The 26,887-nt window shown below is 40.0% G+C and overlaps 1 protein-coding gene and 1 long non-coding RNA gene across 6 annotated transcripts in view; one reads left to right on the forward strand and one right to left on the reverse strand.

Annotated features, from left to right (window-relative positions):
- Positions 1–26,887, forward strand: part of LOC308473333 — a 62,235-nt gene that overhangs the window by 15,495 nt on the left and 19,853 nt on the right. For 2 of the 4 annotated variants that reach the window (XR_013984040.1, XR_013984042.1), the window contains exon 5: positions 24,213–24,298. The exons of the other annotated variants lie outside the window; for them this stretch is intronic. This is a non-coding gene — a long non-coding RNA (uncharacterized lncRNA). The remainder of the gene's footprint in view (positions 1–24,212; positions 24,299–26,887) is intronic. 4 annotated transcript variants of the gene reach the window in all.
- Positions 13,855–26,887, reverse strand: part of UBE3D (ubiquitin protein ligase E3D) — a 50,893-nt gene continuing 37,860 nt past the window's right edge. For both annotated transcript variants that reach the window (XM_080998738.1, XM_080998737.1), the window contains one exon: positions 13,855–14,269. In XM_080998738.1, the coding sequence (XP_080854864.1) occupies positions 14,257–14,269 (13 nt within the window). In that variant the 3' untranslated portion in view covers positions 13,855–14,256. The remainder of the gene's footprint in view (positions 14,270–26,887) is intronic.

Here is a 26,887-nt window from a genome sequence, read left to right on the forward strand (position 1 = left end):
AATGAAAAGTTTATATTGTTGCTGGGAACATAAATACATAGAGTTTGGTGGTAACAGGATGCTTGCTGAGTAATATTGCGCAGGTGACTGGAAACTGCATTATTGGTGGAAATGAACATGTGGTCCTCCAGATGTTGTTGGAATCCAGCTGAGGTGGATTTAGTTGAGTGTGAGCGGTTCAGTCACACTGGGATGTGGCGCCTCAGGGGCGCTGCAGGGGATGCCACAACTATTATTTAGAATGGAGTATGAGAGGTCAAGGGGCACCAAATTTGAGTGTTGCCACTGAAATTTACACATGTATTTACAGAAACACTAACTCAGGGGATTTAGCGGTGAAACTCTGGAGATCTTTGCAGGAGTCGGTTGTTTGCCACAGATGTTCTTGCAATGGACATGATTGCCTAGTTGTGTTAGGGAATTTCGCAATGACCACACAGGTTACCCCAGCCTGTTTACTGATTTCCACTTCAGCCCCTTTCCTATGTTGTTTTCCCTGTGCAATATTTCATATTGTAAGGTGCTTGGGTTGGGAGCCTGTAAAGCATATACAGTGGTACTTCAGGTTAAAAACTTAATTCGTTCTGGAGGTCCATTCTTAATCTGAAACTGTTCTTAACCTGAGGTACCACTTTAGCTAATGGAGCCTCCCGCTGCCGCCGCACCGCACAATTTCTGTTCTCATCCTGAAGCAAAGTTCTTAATCCGAGGTACTATTTCTGGGTTAGCGGAGTCTGTAACCTGAAGCATCTTTAACCTGAAGCGTCTGTAACCCAAGGTACAACTGTACAATGATCAATTTTGGGGTGCAAGGACTTAAGTTGCTTGAATGTTAATCCCTTACTCTCATGTTTTTTTAAGCAAAATGGGTGGCTTTAAGGAGCACTACAGCATTGTAACAATGGAGTTTCTTGCATTCTTCATGAATGAAAAACATTGCAATGGAAATACCCCTTTTAAGTGCTTAGTTTATATCTTTAAATGCTGCTTTGGGTGAAGAAAACCCCACATATAATTGATTTAAATAGATAACTAGACTTGCTTATTTTATTTCAAATGTTTATATGACAGCTGTTTATGCCAACAAGCTTGCATGGTAATAAGATGAAAAAATAATTACAATAAAGATGGTAAGATTACAAGGGCCTGAAAGGAGTCGCCATCACTTGTCATCCTGCAATTGTATCACTGACACTAAAAAAAAGTCTTTCCCCCAAACCTCACCCCGATAGCCCATTTGGGTGTGATCAGATGCCTGTGTGGCAGCCACAGTGGAAATCATGGGTAGGCAAACTAAGGCCCCGGGGGCCAGATCCGGCCCAATCACCTTCTAAATCCTGCCTGCGGATGGTCCAGGAAACAGTGTGTTTTTACATGAGTAGAATGTGTCCTTTTATTTAAAATGTATCTCTGGGTTATTTGTGGGGCATAGGAATTCATTCATTTTTTTCCTCCCAAAATATAGTCCGGCCCCCCACAAGGTCTGGGACAGTGGACCGGCCCCCTGCTGAAAAAGTTTGCTGACCCCTGGTGGAAATAGTCTAAACAGCATACTTCTGGAGCAGTATGGATGAGATACTTTTGTGGCAATGGCAACTGATGACAACATTGCAGCTTGAGTATGTAAAGTGCCCTCTTCCTAGTTGTATTATGAAGTAAATCTTCAAAATAAATCCAAAATATTTCAGTTTAGATCAGCAAACAATCCAGATTGTAAATATTCACAGAGTTATCAACAATGCCTTTGTTTTATAAGTTTATAACTAAGTAAAAACAAAAAACAAAACAAGGAATGATTAAAATGATATAGTTTGTTGCATTTATCAGAAATCCTCATAAACCCAAACTCCCAGCTGATAACTGAATTGAGAGATGTGTTAATAGGAGGGAAGCACTGTGTTGCGCACAGTGTGAGCAAATGCTGAGTCATGAATTTCCGAGTCAGAGAAATGCCAGAAAACAGTTTAGATATTAAGGAGATATATGGACTCAATTAGCATGCATAACATCATTTATCATACTGAACCACTGGAGAAAAACTCATGAATACTAGCATTTGAAAGTCGCAACACAAGGACTACATAACATAGTTCTAAAAATGCATTTAGATGCAACTGAATTAAGTGTTTTTGATATAGATTGAGGTGTGTCACCCATGTGATTTCCAGTGAGCACTCTTGAGAGCCAGTTCTCAAGAGCTTTTGTATATTATGTTAAAATATTACACATAGGAAGAGGACTGGTTCAGTTAACGCCCCCCAGTCTTTGAACGTCAGGCATCTGCAATGAATATATAAACAGAAAAGTTATTTGTAATAATATAGTAAGGGATTCTAAACACAATTTTTATTTCTGTATTGAAATTAAATAAAGTTTGTGCAGTCATTTCTGCACAAATATTCATGTATTTTCATTGTTTATAAAGGAAATTAATATATGGTAAGGACATTTGATTTTTGATTTTTTAAAAATTTGGAATGTTGCTTCTTGTAGAAGCCTTGTAGAAGCCCTGCATTTTGAACTGAGGATATTGCTTGGCTAAGAGCTTGGCATCTTTACCAGCATTACTGAGAAATTTGTGGCAATTGTTATGTTAAGACACACATAGAATCTGGAAGCTTTACATAAGTGCTGAGGTTCTGTTACAGTTTTGTGGAAACACTTTCAGTTACTCATCAGCCATACCTGAGCTTAGTTTTTGTTGAGTTCTGTTAACACCCCAAACTATTTGCTGTTGGGAGGAATCAAATCGCCCAGAATTTGCTCATATGGATTCTCTCCAGCACCTTAGGCAGGAATGCCAAATTGAAATGTTTTATGCAGCTACATTAGCACAGTATCTGCCAAAGAAATAGGTTGGAATAGGCTGGAGTGCATTGGGACATTCTTGTATCAATAAAATCCCATTTTAATTGCTGTCAAGCAGCTGACAGAGAAACTGTGTCAGGAAAAAAGACGACAACCCTAATTTGGCTAGAAATTATCCACAGCTGCAAATATAACCACTGCAGTCCTGTTACATGATGAAGTAACAATCATGGTATTTTAGTGAAGCAAGAAGTATGAAAAGGACATCAATGAAAATAGTTAGAATAATGATTAAAATCCAACTTAGTCAGTGAAAGAAATTAGTACATTAATAATAAACAAAAACAAGTCAGCCAGAGGCTATGGATATTTTATCAAATACAGTGGTACCTCAGGTTACATACGCTTCAGATTACAGACTCCGCTAACCCAGAAATATTACCTCGGGTTAAGAACTTTGCTTCAGGATGAGAACAGAAATTGTGCTCCAGCGGCGCAGCGGCAGCAGGAGGCCCCATTAGCTAAAGTGGTGCTTCAGGGCAAGAACAGTTTCAGGTTAAGAACAGACCTCCAGAATGAATTAAGTTCTTAACCCAAGGTACCACTGTACTGATGTTTCACTTGCACAGTGGAACTTCCATGGAATTGTCCCCTCCTCTCTCTGGCCGTCCCTCCCCCACCTCAAAATCTGTTGCAGCAGTTTCGGAAAGCCTCTGGAACAAGTTTTGGGGGGTGTGGGGAGAGGCAGCCCCATTGTGCAAGCAGATCACCACTCAAATACCATTAGATACAAATGTACACTAGATGCCTTGCAGAGGTCTGGCAAAAAGGGAAGGTCTTAAGACTTACCTGATCACCAGACACTAATTTGAGATGTGCACATATGTATGTGTGTGTTTGTGTACCTACATGTATGGTTATTGTCACATTAAACCACACTAGAAGTTGTGACAGGAGGGGCCTCTTTTAAATCAAGGTAATACACTTTTCAGTTTAGTTAGGGGCTAATTATTTGTGCAACTGTAATGCTTTAGTATCCATATATTTGCAAGGGAGGAGGATGGGGAGAAAACCAGAACAACTTTGCCCCACCCGCGTGACCTTCTTGACCCTACTCATATGGAATTTTTGATCCTGCCTACCTAACCGCCCCAGCCACAAACTGCCCCACTAGGTCTAGAGAAGGTTTCCTCAACCTCGGCCCTCCAGATGTTTTTGGCCTACAACTCCCATGATCCCTAACTAGCAGGACCAGTGGTCAGGGATGATGGAAATTGTAGTCTCAAAAAAAACATCTGGAGGAGACCTCCGGGGTGGCGCCATCGGTAATGGCGGACTCCCTCTGATCTAGAGGGACCAGCTCCACGGGAAACGGGTCTTTTCCGCTACAGCGAAGCGGGGACCCTTTCAAAAATCACAGGCAGATGAAGCCTGTGACCATGGGACTTGGCGGGCACCTTTAGCGCCCCCCCAACCCGCAAAGGAACCCACTAACGGGCTCCGGAGCGAAGAGGGGGAAGTGGCGCGGTGCTGAGAGTCAACTGCTTCTTCCGTGGAGCGAAGCCGCACAGCTGTTGCCGGAGAGCACTGCCTTTTTCCTGGGACAATTTGGCTTTTAAAACAATCACCCGTGAGTACTTAAACTTCGGACAATTGGACTCTAAATAAGGACTTGCGAGTAGAAAGGAAAATTGGACTTAAAAGTTTATTTCAATTTGGCACTGAAACGAGAAGGTCTAAACAGGAAGTCAGCCTTCCGTTTCTTTGTAGATAGATTAAAGTAAAGACATGGCAAACTAGAGCTCAGAAAATCGCTTGTAAAGGATTAACTTTCATCATTTAAAATTGTTGAACCCCCTTCGGAAGCAGGAGAAGAGGGGGGATTTTTTCCGGACTGTTTAAACCTGCAGAAGTGAGTGTAAAGCAAAGTAACTTTCCACCGTCTTGATCCTGGAGCGGGGTGTCAGGACTGACATTTTTTGAAGCTCATTGACCAGAGACAAACGTTTTTGACAGATAGCTAAAAGAAGAGAAACATAGTGATTCCATTGTTCCCCTTCGCATTTTAAAGGAACAAATATTGACAAAATATCTGAAAAAGGAAACTTTGTTGTTAGATCTGTCTTTAAAAGAAAAGAACAAATAGAAGTTTTCCCCCTAGAGGGAGCCTGTGAAACTGTAACCAATTCTGAATCGGGGAGCTTGCAGCTGTTACAGATTACAATCGTGGGAATAGACTTCTGACCTTGCAGGACAATGTATTCAGAAGCTCTGCTGTGTGCTCTCTGTAAAACAAGTGCCCTACTGGAACAGCTACATGAGAAGACGGACTTGATGACTGATGCGATCAGAAATTTTGAACAGGCAGTGGGAAATTATATGGAGCCCACCCAGGAATTAAATCAGGAGTGTGCCCTGACAGAACAGATGAGGGAAGAGGATGTTACTGAATCTTGGGCGCCAGAGATGGAGGGAGCTGTGGCCCAGCAGGAACATGAGCTCTTGGATTTGACAAATGAACTTGGAAAAAGCCAGATTTGGAAAGATAAAGTTTGGTCTGGTTTGGAAATGGGGGGCTGGATAGACCCCCCTATGCAGGGATGTTTGGACTTTTCAAGTCTGGCAATGGGCCGTGAGATGTTTGGGGTTGTGGGGGCTCTTAATTTTGGAGGGACTCTGAAACGTGTTCTTAAATACCACATGGAGTTTAGTGTGGACTATGGAAAAGGGGCTGATTTGTCGAGAAGGGTCAAAAATATTGTTAAGCTGGAGTTCCCACGAGTGAAAGGAGCAGGAGACAAAGGAAAATACAGCTATAAATATGAAGAAGAGCCGCGGAAGGGACACGGAAGGGACTTAAGGGCCTCGGATATAAGATTACCAGGTTAATACGCAAGATTGATGGGATAAAAAGGACTGACAAAACCCGGGACCAGGAGGCAGAGACGCTGGATGAAGATTGGATTTTTTTTTTTATTAGGATTGTTTTATAAAATTGATGAATGTTAGAAAAATGTTGGAACGAAATTATTTGGCTTTAGCAAAAATGTTTAAAGAATTATGTAAGAATATTATGGTTATGAGAAATTGGTAAAAATAAGATTTAAGTTTTAAACTGTAAGGTTTTTTATAGTAAGATGAGATTAAAATAGATTAAGGAAATGTAATGACAGAATATTATGAAATAATGGAAAGGATTTGCTGCGACAATTAACAACTAGGATACAAAAAAAAGGGAGGAGGAGGAGGTCAAAGAAAGAAGGTAATGACAGTTAAGGATTTGAGAATATTGGATTTGTTTTTAAATGTTTGTGGTATATTTTTGTCTTTTGATCGTGTTGTGCTATTTTTTTATTTTGATTTTTATTAATTTGTATTGTTTGATGTGGTCTGTTTTTTCTTTGTTTTTTCTTTCTCTTTTTCTACTTTGTTTTTTTTGTAATTCTAAAAAATTTTCAATAAATATCATTTTAAAAACAACAACAAAAAAAAACATCTGGATGGCTGAGTTTGAGGAAGCCTGGCCTAGAGACTACCAGGAGCTGATGTGTGTGGGAAGGGGGGAGGAGTCTCCTTGGAAGCACATTCTCAGTTGTGGAGCGTGCACCGTATATTTACAGACAGAGCCCATACAGGGGCCCCTGAGCAACTTCTAGTAAATCAGGAAAGATCAGGTGGTTCATCGTGTTTGTTTGGACTTCACACATCCTTTCTGCTTGGCTTAGGGCACCACCACTGTCATGGTTCTTCTGAGAAAACAGCCTGAATTAATAGACTTCCAATAGTGATTGGCCTTGTGATTTTCTGTTATGGCAAATTGGTGGGGGAGCGGGTCTTGTACCTAGCAAATTTCTGCTGTTGCCATCAGTGTGGATTTGACACATCTATAATGGACATCTGATTTGTACCTTATCTCTCCTGCCAGCTCTGAGAAGATATAGAAGTTGGCATGTGTGCAATAGAGTTAAGTGATATTGTGCTGAAAACTGCCAATTTGAAGAGCTTAGTTCCCCACATTACAATACAAATGGGGATAAAAATCTCACATTTCATTTGAATTTTGCTGTATTTTGGGTACCATAACTCCTTTAAATATATATCCCGGTATATGTAGCCAGAGGCTTATTGCACAAGGAGACTGATAAACCATAAAATAAACTGGCTTTCTTCTGTCATGGGTTGACAGGTCACCACCTGGAGATCCTGTCTTTTTGTTTTAAGAGCAGTGACAGTCCTAGCCCATTCTTCCTTTTTGAATCCTGTAAAAGTTGTCATATAGCATCTGGCATCATTTTTTTTTGGTTGTATATTTCTTTAAGATGCTTCTCCATGCACAATCTGTTTAGAACAACAATCGCACACCATATCACAAACATAAGTATCAAAAACAGTAAATTCAGTGTTGGTGCATTCTGAGACAAGATTCTGTCTGTATATGGTATTTTAACATACCTAATGACTTTAGAGTTAAATGCGACTCACCGGTACTCATAGAAGATTATTGCAGGCTGTATTTCTTAATTAAAAAAAAGAAATCCCTACGGCTGTGTGCAGATGCTTGAATAATCAGAATTCACAGTTCAATGTACTCCCCCTGTAAAAGACAAATTGGTCTGTTTCAGCCTGAACTCAGGAGTTATCCAGTACTGAATTAACTTTAAAGTTTCTTTCTTTCTTTCTTTCTTTCTTTCTTTCTTTCTTTCTTTCTTTCTTATACTGCCCTTCATCAAAAAATCTCAGGGCAGTTCACAAGATAAAACCACAAGATAAAAGAACAAATAGTCAAAACAAAGGCAACAAAACATTACACAAATACATTTAAAAGGCTCAATATTAATCAGCCAAAGATCTGGTTGAAGAGGAATGTTTTGCTTTGCAAATCTGCTCTCCTTTTCAAGATCATATAAAAATTTATCACTGTATTAGTCTGTAGGAATAATACAAAATTTGTAAGGTAGTATATTTTATCAGATGAGGATCCAGCTGGTACAGGAATATGGAGTCTTGTGACTGGCACAGATGTGTCTGTCACACAGAATGTAAAGGCAGCAAATTCAAGAACATAGACAATAACAGTGGATATTGCAAATGTCCATATTTTAGTTAGGTGATCTCAAACAAAAAGTATTTATTGTTTAGAAATGCTTTGCTGACATCAAGGTACACAGGGCTTCTGCGTTTATTGTTGGGTCCATATAGGAGTCACTGTCTTATACAGTTGATCCCCTAAGTTCAGCATTCTCTACTATGCTGACTGGCAGAAGCTCTCGAGGGTCTATGAAGGGATTTTATCTGTGACCTTCAGTATGAGAAGTATGTGCTCCACTACTGAGCTCCATCTCCCCCCATATAGCCCCATTTGTGTGTATGACATTTTGCAGACTAAACAGCAAGATGACATGCCCCTTCCACAAGTAATTTATAGTCTAAGGCATAGGTAGTCAACATGGTGCCTTTCATGAATCTTGGCCATGCTGGCTGGAGTTGATGGGAGTCCAACCATGTGTATTTTCCTGGTCTATGATTTGACAAAGAGAAGGAATTAAGGTACAAAGGGGAAGGAATGTACAGTATGTTCAGTTCAGTCATATGTACTTAGGTGTGCAGTTTCAACAGGGGATAAGTACTGTAACGGGCTGTGCCAAGAACTTTATGGTGGGTTTTGAGGTGGAGAGAGAAGCAGCATTATGAAAATATCCTGAGAAGTCATTCCAAGCAAAATGTTTCAGATGAATGGGTGGAGTTATTTGAGAGTGCATTTCAGAAAACACAGTTTTTAGACAGAGTAAAAAGGAGAAATGAATCTCACAGATAACCAAAGGAAGAAAGAAGGGACGGATTATTTATTTATACAATGTGCCCTACATGATTCAGCCAAAAATGCCTTTGTCATGTCTCTAAAAAGATAATAACAATTGTTCACACGTAAAAAGTATAAAAACTTTAATTTATTAAAATACACATTCTAACAGGTCAGATATCTCATGATAAAACCTATTTTAAACTAGAAACAGCCACAACACATGCAAATTAAAAAATAATAATAAAGCTAAGTTCAAAGACCGTACCCACTTCTTCGTTTCTTAACCAATCTAAAAGTTTCTGTTGTTGAAAACAACTTGTATGGCAAAATCATGTGGGAGGACCACCTCAACCTGTACTTTTAAATATTTCATGGCGAACACGGCTGTCTGAACTTTATTTACCAGGGGACTCACTAGAATTTTTATTATAATACATTCTAAGATGTTCAACCACACACAAAAAAGTTTAACAATTGTTTAGATTCATTTCCCTTTTTTGAACGTCGTCCCTGGATGCTTCCTGGTTTTGGTGTATTTGTATCCTATTTTCTAGACAGTGCCTGGTGTTGCTCAGTGTTATTAGTAAGCGCTTACCAAAAGCATTGATTCTGAAACTGGGGCATGATTATGTAGGAGGGAGGAAAATTTTATCCATCACCTGCTTTTTTATCCCTGGTACAAAACCACTGGAAATGAATTATTGCTCAGCAAACAAAAAACAACAACAGAACCTTACATTTTCCTTAGCACCACTTACCTGGTTAAGCAGTATGCATAACAGATTGCTTTTCTTAACTCATTTCTTCTCTCTTCTTTTTGAATTTACAGCATTAATCAAGCAGTCACCACAGGTTAGGATGACTTTGTCTTGCCCTACAAAATGTTTAAACTCTAAATCCAAGTCCTACTGAATTGGTTTGCCTGCAGCCACCTGGATCTTTTATTGCCTGTCAATGTCACAGTCCAACCTTAACAATTGCATTCCATTGCATCTCTGCACTAGTTCAGTCCAGTTAGTCATACCTGCACAGCTTCTCAAGGATGTGCGTACAGATTGATTCAATGAGGTAACACATTTTAAACCATCATATTTACTTATTCATCAATTATTTGTTTTTAATCTTGAGACACTATTGGAAACAACACTTAAAATTAAGTAAAACTAGACTGGTTTACACCTCTCCATTTGTTTTAAATACCAGGTAATCCCCTTGCGACTAGTAACAGAAGAAACCATTATTGATCGTCTCAAAGGTCAATGTATGCGCAAAAACTCGGGAGAGCTGTCTATTTTGAGAGAATTTGGAATTATCAGGATTAAAATTCAGCATTAAAAAAAGAAGATAGAGGGATTTAGGTTGCTTTAAAATAAAAAGTGCCAAGATCTTTAGCACAGAATAATTTCCTTTGGAGAAGGGTCTGCTGTATATAATCACTGTGAATCCTTAATAAACAAAGCTTCAACCCTAAACAGGCATGTTTGGAACTGGGACATAATATCTTCTAGCAGTCATTTGGCAACTTAAAAAACTGCATCACATTAACATTGGTCTGGGGAAAATAAAAGACTGAAAAAGATTCAAAAATTCACTTAAGGCTTAAGGAGAGATTTTGGCACAAGGAGATGGAGGGCCAAAAATAAAAAGACAGAACTGTCAATGCAACAGAGCATATTTGGATATAATTTGACAGGAAACAAGTGTTCGCAGATGAGAGTCCAGGGATGTTTCTGCCAGGTAACTGCTCTGAAAGTTATGGGCGCACCGACATGTGGCTGACTGCCTGTGCAACGTGAACCACCTTGCCCATATTTAATGATGCCAAATCAGTTTTCGTTTGACGGGAATCATTTTTCACTGTAACCTTCTCATGTGGAAGCCCTGGCCAAACAGCTTCAAGTTCCTCAATGCCTTTGGGTATAGAGTTCCTGAAGCAGCTTTTTGACAAATAGAGAGAACAATGAAGGGAAGCAATTCTGAAAAACCTTTCCTTTTCAAAAATGAAAAATAATAATAATGAGGAAATAGTAACCACCCAGTGGAGATGGTGATAATTTTTAATAATAAGGCACCTGTCAGGGACTGGCATGGTTCCAAGGAGTGTGTGGCAGAGGCAGGGCCCCCAAGGTGGAGCCAGGGGGAGGGGGCAGCAATTTGTGTACTTCCCTCAAGACAGGAACCAGGGTTGGAGGAAGGAGAAGTGTTTTATTTATTTATTAAATTTCCATCCCATCCCTTCTCCCAAAGGAGCCAAGGGCAGCAGATACAAAGCAGTAAAACTGTGCTATTAAAAATAAGGTAAGAATGTTATTTAAATACAATTATTTAAAAACAATTTAAACATTTTAAAACATACCCTCATAGCTAATAATTTCAAGGTTTCCAGAAACAGTATCTTTTAGCCACTAAATGCCTGAGCGAATAGAAATGTTTTTAAGTTTTTCTTGAAAGTTAATGAAGACATGCACATGTCACCAGGGAAGGCATTCCACAAACAGGAAACCATTACCGAGATGCCAAAGCAGAGTTAAGTAATTATGGTTTCTCCCATCGCTGTAATAATGTAATGTAATAGGTATAAACTATAGATATGAAACATCTTGCAAATTATGGCACCTCTCTTATAAGGTTTAAACTGCCTGTTGTTGTATATTGCCCATGCAAAATTATTATCTTTGCAAACAAGCTTCTCATTATTTTTGAGAGATCTTGTGGGAGATCTAAAGAATTTCTGACAATGGTCAATCATTTATTTCCTTCAAGAAAAATAGCAAATTTATTTTTACATTGAGCATCATTTTGAGACGTCCTCTTGCTTCATGAGTGACGACAAATTAGATTCCCCATTACTTCTTTGGCAGAGTAAGCAGAGGGTTGCAAAAATTCCAGGTCTTCTACATATCCATTTGCAGGATGGGAATTGACATTTTTTTCTTCACAAACTGAAGAGAACTCACAACAGTCAAACTATGTTTGTAAATCACAGCTTCAAAATAGGATTTTAATAATTAGTAAGGATGAGCTACAACAGCAGCTCAAGTTTCCCCTTTAAAATGCCATTTATTTTTTAAAGCTCTCCAGATTTAGTGGCTTTTCATCAGCCTGAAATATATTTCCTCAGTCATTTGGCAAAAGACCTTTTTTGCAGCTAAGCGCAAGCTGTAAATTGTCCCATATCTGCTTTCTTTTCAATGCTCAAATAAAGGCCTTTGCCTGCTCCGCTCTTATTAGGACCACATAAATCAAAGTCTATTAAAGGGCAAGTCTGGTAATCTGAGAAAACAGCCTGCACAAGCCGTGCAATGGAATTGCTGTGTACGCTCACCTTTGTGCTGGGCTAAAATAAAGTAAAACTTTAAAAAAAAAAAAAAAGTTCCCATGGAATTCTCTGCCAAGTGTCAGGACACAATTTTGTACATGAAAAATGCCATCTTAATAGTGTGATGTATGTTGTAGTCCTTTGCACATTTACAGAAAATTATTGGGAATGGCTACTTGGGAACTTTGTTGATGATAAGGATGCACACTGATTTGCATCTGTCTGTGTGCACTGGAACTTTGACATGGGTCAATTACACACTGCTTTCATGAGCAATCAGTCATGCATTCCACACTACAGCTGGACCCATGTGCAACTGAGACAGAGAAGCCATGCAGTACAACCCCTGTTACAGTGCTGCTCCTGGGGGGTCTGCTTGCCTTCAGGAGGTGCACTGGAGTGCTCTGTAATACATTATGCCTTGCGCTTTCGAGGCACAAAATACACTGCAACCTTTCTGCAGACATGGCCTTGTGTTCCCATTTAGCTGAAAGGGAGAAAACCATTCAAATTTGCAAACAAGGGCAGCCTTAGGTAGTTTGGGCACTTATTAATATGGTGGTCTCTAATACATCACACATCAGCCCTGTGGCGCGTCAGCCTCTCTTTGCAGCAAGTATGTTTCTGTGAGTACCGGTAACTAAGTCCCACTGATGCTTTCTGCAACCCAGCACCCTGAACATTTGCTGCTGATCCAGCACATGACACACTGTCCTGGCTCCATCACTTCAATATCATCTCAGACTCAATGCTTTTTTAAATGCAGACAGTTCACACATTAATCTCAGAAATCAAGTGGTGTAAACCAACCAGCCCTTAACCAACGTGGTCCTGTGTGAGTGCCTGGAGGCGGTTGGAGGATGGATGGTGGCTAACAGATTGAGGTTGAATCCTGACAAGACAGAAGTACTGTTTTTGGGGCACAGGGGGTGGGCGGGGGTGGGGGACTCCCTGGTCCTGAATGGGGTAACGGTGCCCCTGAAGGACCAGGTGCGCAGCCTGGGAGTCATTTTGGACTCACAGCTGTCCATGGAGGTGCAGGTTAATTCTGTGTCCAGGGCGGATGTCTACCAGCTCCACCTGGTACTCAGGCTGAGACCCTACCTGCCTGCGGACTGTCTTGCCAGAGTGGTGCATGCTCTAGTTATCTCCTGCTTGGACTACTGCAATGTGCTACACCGGGACCACATAACACCGGTCCTGAGAGATCTGCATTGGCTCTCAGTACGTTTCCAAGCACAATTCAGTGTTGGTGCTGACCTTTAAAGCCCTAAATGGCCTCGGTCCAGTATACCTGAAGGAGCGTTTCCACCCCCATCGCTCAGCCTGGACACTGAGATCCAGCGCTGAGGGCCTTCTGGCGGTTCCCTCATTGCGGGAAGTGAGGTTGCAGGGAACCAGACAGAGGGCCTTCTCAGTAGTGGCACCCGCCCTGTGGAACGCCCTCCCTTCAGATGTGAAGGAAATAAGCAGCTATCTTCTCTTTAAAAGACATCTGAAGGCAGCCCTGTTTAGGGAAGTTTTTAATATTTAATGCTGTATTGTTTTTAACACTTGATTGGAAGCCACCCAGAGTGGTTAGGGAAACTCAGCCAAATGGGCGGGGTATAAATAATAAATTATTATTATTATTATTAACGTTACCTTGGAATAATCTGCTGCTAAATCTAAAAACTTTTAGGCTTTTCTTGGCAATTGGGGTTCACAATTTACCAAAAAGATTTTTTATCATAAAAGCAGGGATTGAAAACCATTTTTCTGCTGAGGGTGAGATTCCCTTGAGGAGAATCTGAGCCACAAATAGTGGGCAGTCAAACCTTCTTCCCCCACCCTCTGTCACTCCCTTTCCCACTCACATTCCATTAGGTCAAGGGCTCACAAAGCTCTGAAGATTTTGTTTCCTAGAAGGGCAAGTCAGCCACTGTGTGTTCCTTTATTTTTATTTTTTTTAAAACTTCAGTTGCTGCAGAAGATAATTGACTTCTCCTTGGAGAATTAGTAGTTCTTCACAAGCGATCTCAAAGACTCCAGACACCCCAAATTAAGCTGCTCTCTGAACTCAAGCCTCACAAAAATTGGCCTCTCTGCTTGACCAACTTGCCTCCATCACATTCTTTGAACTTCTCAAAACTCCAAAGTCAACAAACAGCAAGTTAAATATACAATTAACTGCTTTTTTCCTTTGGCTTAGGAACTTCACAATCACTTTCGGGGGGGGGGGGGGAACATCCCCACTTGGTAACTTAGATCCACAGTTCTTTGTAGCTGAAGGTTATCTTGACAGGAATTTATTTTCAAAAGGATCAGACCAGGTTCCTTCACATCTTCAAAAATGCAACCTGCAATGGAAACAAAACATACCCAAGAAGTTAGCTCCTGCACAGTAAGAATTTTTTTTTTTAATGGACACCCCCTCCCCCCCCCAACAATGCTGTTATCCATGACATATTGCCTAGTAGAGAATGCAGAGAAGTCCCCTTATCACTTACAGTGGTACCTCTGGATGCAAATGGGATCCGTTCCAGAGCCCCGTTCGCATTCTGAGCAGAACGCAACCCGCGTCTGCACGGGTTGCGATTTGCCGCTTCTGCGCATGAGCGTGATGTCATTTTGAGCGTCTGCGCATGCCCGAGCAGCAAAACCCAGAAGTAACCCATTCCGTTACTTCCGGGTCGCCGCAGAACGCAACCTGAAAACGCTCAACCTGAAGCATATTTAACCCGAGGTATGACTGTATAAGGGGAAATGGCCCCAAACTGATCTTATCTAATAAATGTTATTCCCTGCCCTCCCTTAATTTGTTCCTAACATTCTGCTCAGAGATATGACCCATTAAACACTGGGTTCAACATTTTCTGTGAAAATAGATTAGAAATGGAGTTCTCACTTCACATGCAAATGATGTGAACTGCATGACAAACTGTGCTCTAAAGTACAAAGAACCCTTTTCTTTGAGTTAGCCAAAGTTCCACTTTGCAACTTAATAAGCCTCAAAGACCTAGCATCACAGGAGATTTTGCAGAAGAAGCCTAGCTGAGAATTTACAAATAGATTGGAAGACTTAATTATCTACTGTTTAGTCTTTTAAGTATGGTAATATAAAAGTATTTTAATGTTTTGAATTTTAGCACCTAGTTGATTTAATCACTCTATTGCCCTACCATTCTTCTCTAAAACAACTTGGCTTATAAAACAAGCAGCATAATAAACACTCAACTGCAGTGCTTAAAATGAAAATAAAAACCAGCAGTACAATTACAAATAAAAGCAGCCAAAGCTGATGCCTGCTAAGTGCAGTTATAGCACAGGCGGACAAGGTAAGACTGCACTGTTGCCAGAGAACATTAGCTTGCCTCCATTTTGTCTCCTACATTTCTCATTCTGTATTAAAAGCCTTCGTCTATGACAGTCAACTGGCAAGAACAGGGTGTGTTTGCAGGACCAGTTGCCAACCTCTTTTGACATGAGCAAGAAAGGATCCTGGCCCTCCCCCCACCAAAAAAAAATCTAAGGAGCTTCTTAGACTCACAGAAGCCAAGGTTCCCCCAGCTCCTACTGAAATCGGGAAAACAATTTGCTTGCCATTGGCAACTGAGAGCTCTGAGTAATCCTTTGACTTTCCAGGTCGATATCAACACCCATCCAGATTAGAGCAGCTCTATCCAGAAAAGCCCTTTTGTTCTCCAGAAAATTCCCCCTTCAGCAGCCACCCTAGTTTTTGTTTTCTATAACTGCTCTAGTCTTTGTTCTTTTTAGTTCAAGAGAATCCAGTTTGGCATCCACATTGCCTACAGCTGTTTCTCTCTCTGCCTGCCTGTAGATCTGAACCCTTGTTTATGATGTACTTTCCTTTTCTGGACTGTGTCTACTCCTTAAATATGGTCCGACAGGGTGCTAGCCTGCCCATTATTCTTTTAGAAGCCCTGGTCTGGGTGTCAAATGCCACCATCTCTGTTCAACAAAGCCTTGAAAATGAGGATTTATCAACTTTCTCATCCTCCAACAGGTCATAAAGAGAGTACGGTAATATTAATATTTCTACATCCCTCTTCTTCTCACTCTAAGTCTCCATCCTCCTCTCTCATCAACTTTCAACATTCCCTTCCTTCTTCTCCCAAGCGCTGAAGCATCAGTGCACAATTGCTTTTAGCTTGCTGCCACCCTCACTTTTCTCTCCTTTCCCCTTTCCTTTGGTACAGCCTTAAATAATTAGATCTGCAATTTATTTTCTATCTACCTTCATGCACAAAACCCCCTTGGAAAACTTCTGGAGTCGTCTGTTCCTTCCTCCTGGATAACTTACAAGGGCACTCTGATACCAAGCCAAAGTCTCTAGTGTTACCCACATTGTGTTCCTATATAATTGGTAAAACATGCTAGTTTCCATGCCAAGTCTGCTGATCTCACAGCAGCCTATCCTCCAGCAAAACAGAGGGACGAGATTAGCCTAGCACCAGAGCAAAATTCTCCCCAAACATTCAGGGTCCTGAACACATACAAGTAAGGTTCAGATGTTAACAGAGATACATGTCCTTGGCAAGAGCATACGATATGGTGCCTAAACAATAATAATGAAAGGGTCAAGCAAATGAGCACCTGGAGGGCGTTCCACAGCCAGGGCACTCTTTACCAGTAGTCACCTCCCTAGACTCTGAAAGAGGAAGGAGGAACCTGGAAAAGGACCTCAGAACATCTGAACTGACAGGCAGTTTCACACAGGAAAAGGTGTCCTTTGGATACAACTATAAACTTATCAGAATTCTATTTTCCAAGTGGGGGGAAATAAGTGTGCGCACACTGAAGACAAATTGAAGTAGGTCAAGTGATCTTTGAAAATGGTTTGGCAGCTTCAGTGAGAAGATTCATTTTCTTGAATTTTATATCCTTCCTTTCCTCTATCATAGAACCCAAGGTGGCATACATGTGGTTCTCAGGTGGTCACCCATTCAGGCACTGGCAGGACCCAAACCTGCTTACCTTCAGCAAGTTTTTGGACATTGGTGCCTCAGACTTGACCTTGAAGTGGCCTGAGTACTAACAAGCCTGGGAACATTTCAAAAGCAACATAAACTCAACCAGGTTGCTCTGGCTTTAATGGTTTAGTATCAAGTCAGCAGAGTTTGATGCTTTTAGTTAGAGTTATCAAGTCAGCTAGAGTTTCATGCTTTTAGTTTCAACAGTGAGTCTACTAAACAGGGCAGGTGATAAATCTATATAAATGAATAATATCACCGGAGTGTGTGTGTCCAAATAATTTATTGCATTTTGAAGAGATTACTGAAACTACAAGGGGGAAGGGGAAGAACTGGAAGAATAGTCATAGGGCTATAGTAACACAGCAGGAAAAGCATCATTACATGGAATCTGACCTCCCCCCCCTCCACCACCTTCCTTCGTGATCTCTGGAACAGTGATGTGTCATCTGCACAGGCAATTACCGACCTAATACTGCCTTGTATCACAGAAAGTTTATCCCTCCTATGCCAATGTTATTCTAATTGCCACTGAGCATGCTGGGAAGCTCCACAAGTCCTGGATGTTATTAAGTGCCTCCATAAATAGGGGGGAGGGGGCAAGGAAGCAAAGGACAGTAACTGAAGGAATGTTTTGTTCAGATGTTACTCCACAAATTCCTAAGGATGGGGAACTTGTGAACCTTTGTATGTTGTTAGATTCAGATTCCCATCAGCCTCAGCTGACAGAGTCAGCAGTGAGGGATGGCGTGTGTTATACACCAGCAATATCTGGAGGACCACAAGTACCACATTTCCCCCCCAAACTAAGAACTATAAAGGGAAGGAAGCACTACTCATACCCAGAACATAGCAAAATATATTCTAATACAATTAAGTATCTCCTTCCTTTCATAAAAACAAGATCCTTCAGCACATAGTACTGTTATAATTCTTGATGGCCTATTCATTTCCCAATGCAATGATGATACTGATTTCCTAAAGCTCTTACAAAACCTGGGTGCTTATATTTTTTTTAATATAAAAAATAAAAACTCTACCAAGGCTGCAATTCACAATGAACACACCAAAGCAAATGCAAAAAACACAAAAGTCAAAAGCTCGGTATTTTGCATATCCCAGCAGGGAGTAATACACTTTTAAAATAAATATCAGTAAGAACATAAGATATACACACACTGTGGAATGTGAATATGGTGAATATAAATAATATGCTTATAGTGACTATAAATGAAAGTATTAGATCAAGATTTGTAGAATGGTAGTTATGAAGGGCATAGCTGGAGGGTGTTAGTGAATATAGCACAGTGCTCCTGCATAGGACCCAGAATGGGATTCCCATAATCCTGTGGCTTGAAGACCTCAAGCATTAATAATCAAAAAGCTTGCAGTACCAAACAGGACACAGGAAAGTTTTGGGTAGCATACTGAGGATTTCCTAATGCTTTTTGACTATTCTATGTTTATGTTATTTATTTATTATGTTGTTCTCATTATGCATAATTCAATATATATACATAAACATCGTGTTGGCTACCCCTACTTTATGAAGTTTTGTTTCTTGTTTGAGATTCACTACAAAATGTAATGGTTGTATTGCAGCTTTAAAGAGAATACGTCTACAACACTCACAGCCCCAGATTTCTACACTTGTGGTTTCTAACTCAGACAACTAGTCATCTGGTAACATCTACTCATATTTACTTCATGATCTTTTGATCTGTATATTCCGATGCAGCTAACTAGAAAAAGTAATATGGCATTCTAGCAGTAAAGCAAATTTAACTGAAGTTGTTTGAGGGAAGGGGAAGGCAGTTCCAAAGAGCATTTAAAACTTCTAAGGTGAATTCCATTTATAACTCCCTATAGTAGAACTTTGCAAGCTGATAGCCATTATCGCTTCTGCTTAGAAAAGCTGGGAAGCAAAAGCTTCCCCTTGACAAGCAATGTGTTTTAAGAAAACAAGGCTTTCCAAGTTTGCCATACAGAAACTATTCTTTGGAGTTGGCAATAGAGATGCTTTGATACAAGAAATGAATGAGAGGTGAGGAAGAGCTCAAAGTCAAAGGAAAAGCCAAAGTTTTGAACAGTGGTGGCAAATAGAATGCCTGGCTCGAATGAGATAAAAGAAATGGATTTATTTTTTCAACACTGCCCTCTTGCCTAAGAAAAGGGCAAGCAATTCACGAGGAGACATATGAAGACTTGACATTAGTCACATGGTCCTTACCAAAGCGGCAAGAAAACAATGAAGCTTCCAAGGCAGGCTGTGAACAATTAGCTAAATAAGCTGCTTTTGAACAGCTCCTGAAATATACATTTACTTCAAAGTAAAAGAAAGAATGTAAGAGATTGAAGGAGAGGGGTCCACATTATTGATTTCTTTTGCCTTTCAAAACACAAATCCTTCCATAGCAGTTCACAGCAATCATACAGTGAAAAATCAAATATTAAAACACAGGACAAAAATCACATGTGCAGAAATCAGAATTTCTTCATAAAAGGCCTTGTGAAAGAGGAAAGTATTCAGTGCCCTTTGAAAAGTAGCCAAGGAGGAGGCAAGATGATGGAGCTTGCCAGTAAAGGAGTTCCACCACTAAATAAAGTATTGCCCTTGATCCACTCCTGTCTGATCCTACTGGGGCCGATGTCAAGGGTCAGGTAGGATCATTAGGAAATGCATATGATGCACCCCACTTTAAATTCCATACTGTCTGTCATTAAGAAAGCAATTTTAACTGAACTGCACCTTAACTAACCAATAAGGTAGACCAGGGAACGGAACCGGTGACCCTTTAGATGTTGCTAGACTACAACTCCCACCAGCTAGGGATCCCCTAGCATGTACTCTAGTTCCAGCAGGAGGGCTGGGACAGACCTCTCCCTCAGAACTTCAGAGAGCTGCTGTTGCTGATCAAAGTCAGCAGAACTAGCCTGGGTGGTATCAGTAATCCAATTCAGCGTAAGACCACATCATACAACATTTTTTTTTATTTTTCAAAGTTAAGTCTATGGGTTAAGACACCCTCACTTTTATTACCCTTGGCAGCTGATATGAGGTAAAAGGCGAAATGGAGAATGGTATTCCTTTGAAGATCAATAGAATCATAGAACTGTAGAGTTGGAAGGGACCCTGAGGATCATCTAGTCCAACCCCCTGCAATGCAGGAATATGCAGCTGGTCCATACAGGGATTGAACCTGCAACCTTGAGTGTTATCAGCACCATGGTCTAACCAACTGAGTTATCCAGGCTAGTTGCACATGTTTACTTTAAACTGCCTCTTTTGCTAATGCCAACATAAGCATGCCAAGACATGGCCAGAAGGAAAGCAAAGACAAAACACACATTGCTGCTGACTTTAATTCTTAAATAGGGTGACAGAAAGCCTTTCAAAAATATGTTAACGAATTCTTAATGTGGACACTATTACTTTAAAGCAGAGATGTTGGGGGGGGGGCCTTTTCCTGCCTTTCTGTCCCATGGTCTGACTCTTAGATACATTTTTAATTTTTGTTTCTTTAATAAAACAAAATTTTACATTTTAATATATTTTGTCAAAATGAGGTATTTTCCCAAAGAGGCATGCGATTTCTGATACAATCAGTTAAGAGACCTAAGAACAATACAATAAGCAAACTAAAAAATAACAGAAATTCTGTAGGGTGAGGAACTATGGTATTTTGAATAAGCACCCAAATAATATCCAAATGTGGTTATCATCTAAGATGTTAGGAGTGTCCTACTCTCGTGTAGGACCCTGGCAGAGACACATGCCCGACTGGCATGTTCTCTCCCTCCTGGTTGTTCGTTCGGGAGCTTCAAAAGCTTTCTTCGACCTGAACATCACAGTGACTGATACCAAGAAGCATCAGCACACTTAGGGATCCTCAGAGTATTTGCAGTTTGCATAACAGAACTCAGTAGCACAGCATTTTGGCTAATCTACTTTTATTTACATACAATACACTTGGAGCATTCTGACTTGGCTCCTTCCTCTTTCTCATCAGACAGCAAAGAAAGAAAATAAAGGACAATAGTTCCACTTCACGGAACACAGTAATACTAAAACATCCTGTCTCCGTCACTTCCCACACTGTAGAATGAAAACATACACAGTCATGTGAAAGACAACAATCTCATGACTGCAAATACAGAGCAGGAATCCTAACAGTTTTCACCGGGAATGTGCAATTCACTAGTGACAGGATTTCCATGTTCACCTACTGTTTTGTGCTGTCTGAATAGACTGTGGAAGAATTTATTTTTCCAGGTGTCAAAAAGGTATATTATTGATGGAAAGGAATACTGGATAGTCCTGGACATGAAAACAGCACTAAGAGAACTGCAATAGTTGGCTTGAAACTGAACCTGTGCGCATTAACAAAAGCACCACTTGCTTCAAGCTTTTAAATTGTGGGGGGCAATCAATTTATTAAAAACAGGCATTTAATGGCCATGTAAAAACTCCAGTTTATTCTGAGCATGTGTATATATTTATCCCTTGCACTCATATTATAAACAGTTCATCCTGTGTTGTTGTCAGATTATGAGTGACAAAGACCTACAAGGGATTGTACACAAGCCTATCCAGATCTAGCCTTACCACAAAGCAATGCCATGCAGCCAGGTTAGAGAGGGGCATAATTTTCCTGCTGCCACTTTTCATTTGTGCACCATGAAAACAAACAAACAAATAGAGAAACAGCGTGAGAGTGTCACTAGGACTTTTCACCAAAGGTACAACCATGTCTAAGTCTGGCCACTGGGGTTGCTTCTAATAACACTGCCAGTGATCTAGAATAATTGAGAGAGAGAGAGAGAGAGAGAGAGAGAGAGAGAGAGAGAGAGACTCCAACAAAAATTCCAAATTGCCTTTTGCAGTAAGGCAATTACCACAAATATCTGCATGCCTCAGCTAATGAAGCAAACGTAGCGGCACATATGTTCCATATGAAGCAATTTAAACCACAGCGCGCACACAAAAAGGAAAGATAATGCCTCAGTGTGTGCGTGGGTGGGAGGGAGGGAGGGAGAGAGAGAGAGAGAGAGAGAGAGAGAGAGAGAGAGCTTAAACAGACTGGAAAGACAAAATTAACTAATATTCCACTGGGTCTCCCCCAGTTACCAGCTCGCCAGCTTTTCATTCTGCTGCTGCCTTCTGTTTTGGTTGCCCTAGAAACAGAATAGTTCCGCCTTTCAACAGAGGCAAAAGGTAGTACTTTGGCTTCTGCCGTAGTGATCCAACAGGATTGGCTGTCATGGAACAGCAACAGAAAGCATCAAGTCAGGGGTGGGCAAACTCTGGCCCTCCAGGTGTTGTTGAACCATAATTCCCTCCAGCCTTGGGGATTGACCACGCTCTCCTTCCACATCAGGACTGGTTCAGCACCTGCACTAACTATTCCCCAGAAGGTATCAATCTGTCCCCTGGAGTGCTTGTGACATGGAATCAACAAACTAGCAGCAACCAACTTTGCAGGTCAAATTCAAGGTGCTAGCTTTAACCTATAAAGCTTTATGTGGCTCAGGACCCCATTGACTAATGGAGTTTCTTTGCCCATATGAACCTACCCAGACCCTCAGGTCATCTTCAAATGCTCTTATTTAATTATGCTCTCCGTGGGAGGTGCAAAAAGAGGCTGTATAAGGACCTTTTCTTTTTTTATATAATTTATAATTTTCATTTATATACATTACAATTATTCAATGATAATTTTAACAAACCCGACTTCAACTCCCTTCCCCTTTCTTCAGTTCTTTACATTTATTTTTGTCCTCTCCTTCATACTCTAAATTGTCTTATTTTATTCATCTATTCTCATATATATATCATATAAAAACCTGCAGTTTCAAAAATATATAACAATCCTGCCAATATCTTGATCTGCTTACAGTTTATTTGTACTCAATAAAACCATTTCTTTTCCTTTCTAAAAACGTTATCTTGATTTTTTATTCTTCCGGTAAGTTTTGCCATTTCTGCATAGCATACTCCATTAGTTTCAGTAACCATTCTTATGTCACTGGGACCTCTTCTTCCTTCCATTTTTGGGCAAGTAATATTTTTGCAGCTATGGGCACATACATAAATAAATTTCTATTTAGGTAGTTCTGATTCCATCATTCCTAAGATAAAGGCTTCTGGGGTTTTTTTTATGAATCTTAAGCATCTTTTTCAATTCATTATATATCATTTCCCAGCAAGCTTTAACCTTATTGCAAGACCACCACATATGGAAAAGATACCTCCTTTCTCTTTACATTTCCAACACTTATTCAATTTTGATTTATACATTTTTGCCAATCTACTAGGTGTTGGGTATCATCTATATAACATTTTCATATAATTTTCTCTTAAACCATAACATGCTGTAAATTTTATATCCATATTCCATAATTGTTCCTATGCTTCCATTTCTATGTTATGACCAATATCTATCACTGAATATTTCACTTGTTAGTCCTTTGTCTCCCATTCCAATAACATCTTATACGTTTTACATATCACTTCAACATTACAGTTTAACAGGTCTCTCTCTAGTTGTGATAGTTGTTCCTCAAACATCCACTTCGTATCCTTTTTAAATACTTCATTCAAATGATGCTATTGTAACCATGTTGTTAACATCCCTGATAAATTCTTAAACTCTTTTAATTTAAATTCTCCACCCTCCTCTCTTAGCAAATTTCTGTAAGTCGTCCAGCTTTCCATCGTATTTTTCTTTTTCACTGCTATGGCTTCCAAACATAAAAACCAAAGTGGTGTTTTAGTCTCCAATAGGTTTTTATATTTATCCCATATTCTATACAATTTTTTCCCAATTATATGGTTTGCCTTTTCATACCACAAATAAGCATGTCAGCCAAAAAATATTATGACCTTCCAAATCTAAAATATACAGATTCTTTAGTAAGGACCTTTTCTGCAGTAGCACTCTGCTTTCAGAACACTCTACCCAGTGAAGCACACCTGACTTCAAGTCTCACGTATTTTCAGCATCAGGTTAATACTTTTTTATACACCTAGATATTTGAATGTTGGTATTGTTCACACCATGGATGCAATTTAGCTGGTTGCTGTTTTATGGTGATCACTCTTGAAACTCTTATGGCAAGAAATGTGTAAGTTTCTGTGCTTCTAGTGTGTAAAACTGAAAAGACCTCTTGAACTTATCCTGCATTAGCCTTGGGAAATGCTGCCCTTTAAAAACTACCTATAATTAGCAAGAGTTGGGAAGACAAATATAGATGCTGAAGAGGTGAGGCATTAGCAGTCAAAGATTAATTAATACTCATTCTATTACAGCTACCTACGCCAAGAGACTTTGGAACTCATCCTTAAGCTTGTCCTGTCACAAAAGGATAGAAAAACCATTTTTCATGTTTGCTCAAGTAGGTCACACAAAATATTTCCAAAAAAACTAGGGGGGAAGAGCAGCTTTTAGGGATAAATTGTTCTCATTTATTAAAGCAAGACATTGTGTGTTGGTTTTTAAATACTTTTCTGATCCCATTTCTGCCACAACCACCATACATACAAACAACACTGCTCTCGCCACCTGTTATAGGATTCACCCACACAATCTATATACCGGGTTGGAGAGACACACACAAATACCGGACTGCAACTCAGCACACATTTTACCACACTTTACTTCTACACTGCATATAAGACTCCCTTTTCTCACAGCATGGAAGCAACAGCGGATTGGGTTGGAGAAGCAGAGTGCTTTGTTCCTGCTTCATGAACTTGATCTACTTCCATACTGGCTGTGGTTTCACATTATCAGTGGCCAGTACAAAGTGGATAGGCTTTGCTCCATCACTGGCCCAACAGCTAGGGAACAGATGGTGAGGAGTGTGGCCTAGAAAGTTTCTGGTGGGCTACATTTGGCCTGTGGGCAGGAGGTTCTTTAGTATAAAATAGTATAGTCCATTCCAGTGCCAGGTTACCAAATAGGCAGAATAGGCACCAGCCTATGGGCCCTACACTTTTTAGGGACCTCATGACAACAGATCAAAATAATATGATATAATTTGTGAGGAGAGCCCTGAGATTTCAACTGCCTAGAGGCCTCCACAGGATTTAATCCGGCAGTGGTCCATTCTACCATCATGGCAATCGACTCTTTCCTTTTTCTTCTCATATAGCCCCAATTTCTCTCGCAGAAGGGGAGGGGAAAGAAAAAATAGGCTGCAAGCACCTTCATGTATAGCTTCTTCCAATCTACTACAGTGGTACCTCCAATTATGAATGGGATCCGTTCCAGAGGCCTGGCTGCATCCCAAAAATTTTGTAACCGGAGGACCGCTTCTGTGCACGCACGCGCGAGCGGCAAATCCACTTCCAGGTTTGCAGTGGCCGTAACTCAAAGATTCCGTAAGCTGGAGGTTACGCAACATGAGGTACCACTGTATTTTCACTCTCACAATATGCACTATGCAGGGAACTGGAAAACACAATGCAGACTCGGTGGAAATGATACCAGAACCCTTTTTTACTTCCCCTCCCCATACAAAACAGAAGCAGGCTGGGTGTCTGTGTAACAACAGCATGTTTACTTGGAAATATTTCCATGCAATTTGTTTTTACAAATAAATACTAAGTTCAGATAGAGAATAAAAATTGATTTTCTCCTCCCCTGCTGTAGACTTGACATCAATGGGATTGTAAAATACAATTTCTTCCTATTTAGTTAGAACCTCTAAAGAATTTAGTTAATACAAGAAGATAACTAATTAAGGGAGAGGAAAAACTCACTAATTACGGTATATCATGGGTCAGCTTTTAGGGCAATTAGAAGTAACCTAAGTAGAAGCTCAGTAACTATTGAGAGAATTGTAAATATTGGTGGGTAAATTATATAACAAATTTATGCATTTACAGTTGATAGAAATGCAATTATAAGTTTGCTATACACTATTACACCCAACAGCACCAAGAAGCGCAAAGCATAAAGTATGTACAAGTAGTTAGATATGTATCATTTTGTTTGCATTTATGTTCTAACAGATTTACATTTTCAATAAAAACATTGGGAGGGGATACACAAACACACACACAGACCTTTAGCAGCAGGAATGAAATTAAATTAGTTCATTGCTAGAAGCATGAACCATTAATGAAATGTAACTGGAGAACTTTCTCCAGTATTTATTCAGTGTAATTAAATTCTTTTATTCAAAATCTATACTTAGCCAAGCATAAAATATTGCACCATCATAATAACTTCACAGTGTAATCAAGAACTGAACTATAAGCATCTCATTCCTTTTCATAGCATCTGAAGGCTTTAAATCACTAACACTGTTTGAAGTATAATCAAAAGGAAAGATGAAAAAGAACCTGCTCTAACCAGCTACTATAGTTCCTAATTCATTTTTATTTCTTTTAAAGAAAGCCATCAGAGGCTAGTCTTCACTAGCCAGTCTTGAGAAGTCTGGAAGTTTAATGCCTTTACTCAAAGGCTGTTAACAATAAACTTCATGCGACCACCTACTGCCCCCTGGAGTACCTAAAAGTGAGAAATGGGAACAATCACAGTCTGCTGTGGTGTTCCAGGTAGGAGTTACAGGAAGAAGCTACAGCTCACATGTCTGGCATTCATAAGGGCCCCAAGTCCAAACTCTGTAATTTCCAGTTTAAAAGGAAATCAAATGACAAGACCAGCACAGACCTGAGGCCCAAGATAACAGAGTAGACAGTTGAAGACAAGGGGCGTTCTAATAAAGTACAGTATAGAGAAATGGAAGGGTGACTATAATTAAAGCATCAGGAATTTTTGGTTAAAACCACAACACGTCTATTCCTAAAATGTGCAAAGCCAGGAAAAGCTGTCTTAATTTTAATGGCATTAAATGTTGCAGACAGTCTAAAGCAGTGTTGTTTCTCAACCTTTTATTGACCGTGCCCCCACCGTCCTACCGGTAGAAAGGTAGCTATTTATGCTACCTTTCTTTGTCTTGTTACAGACAAATGTT

The sequence above is a fragment of the Podarcis pityusensis genome (genome assembly GCF_964106645.2).
Source record: "Podarcis pityusensis genome assembly, chromosome: 3".
Lineage (NCBI taxonomy): Eukaryota > Metazoa > Chordata > Lepidosauria > Squamata > Lacertidae > Podarcis > Podarcis pityusensis.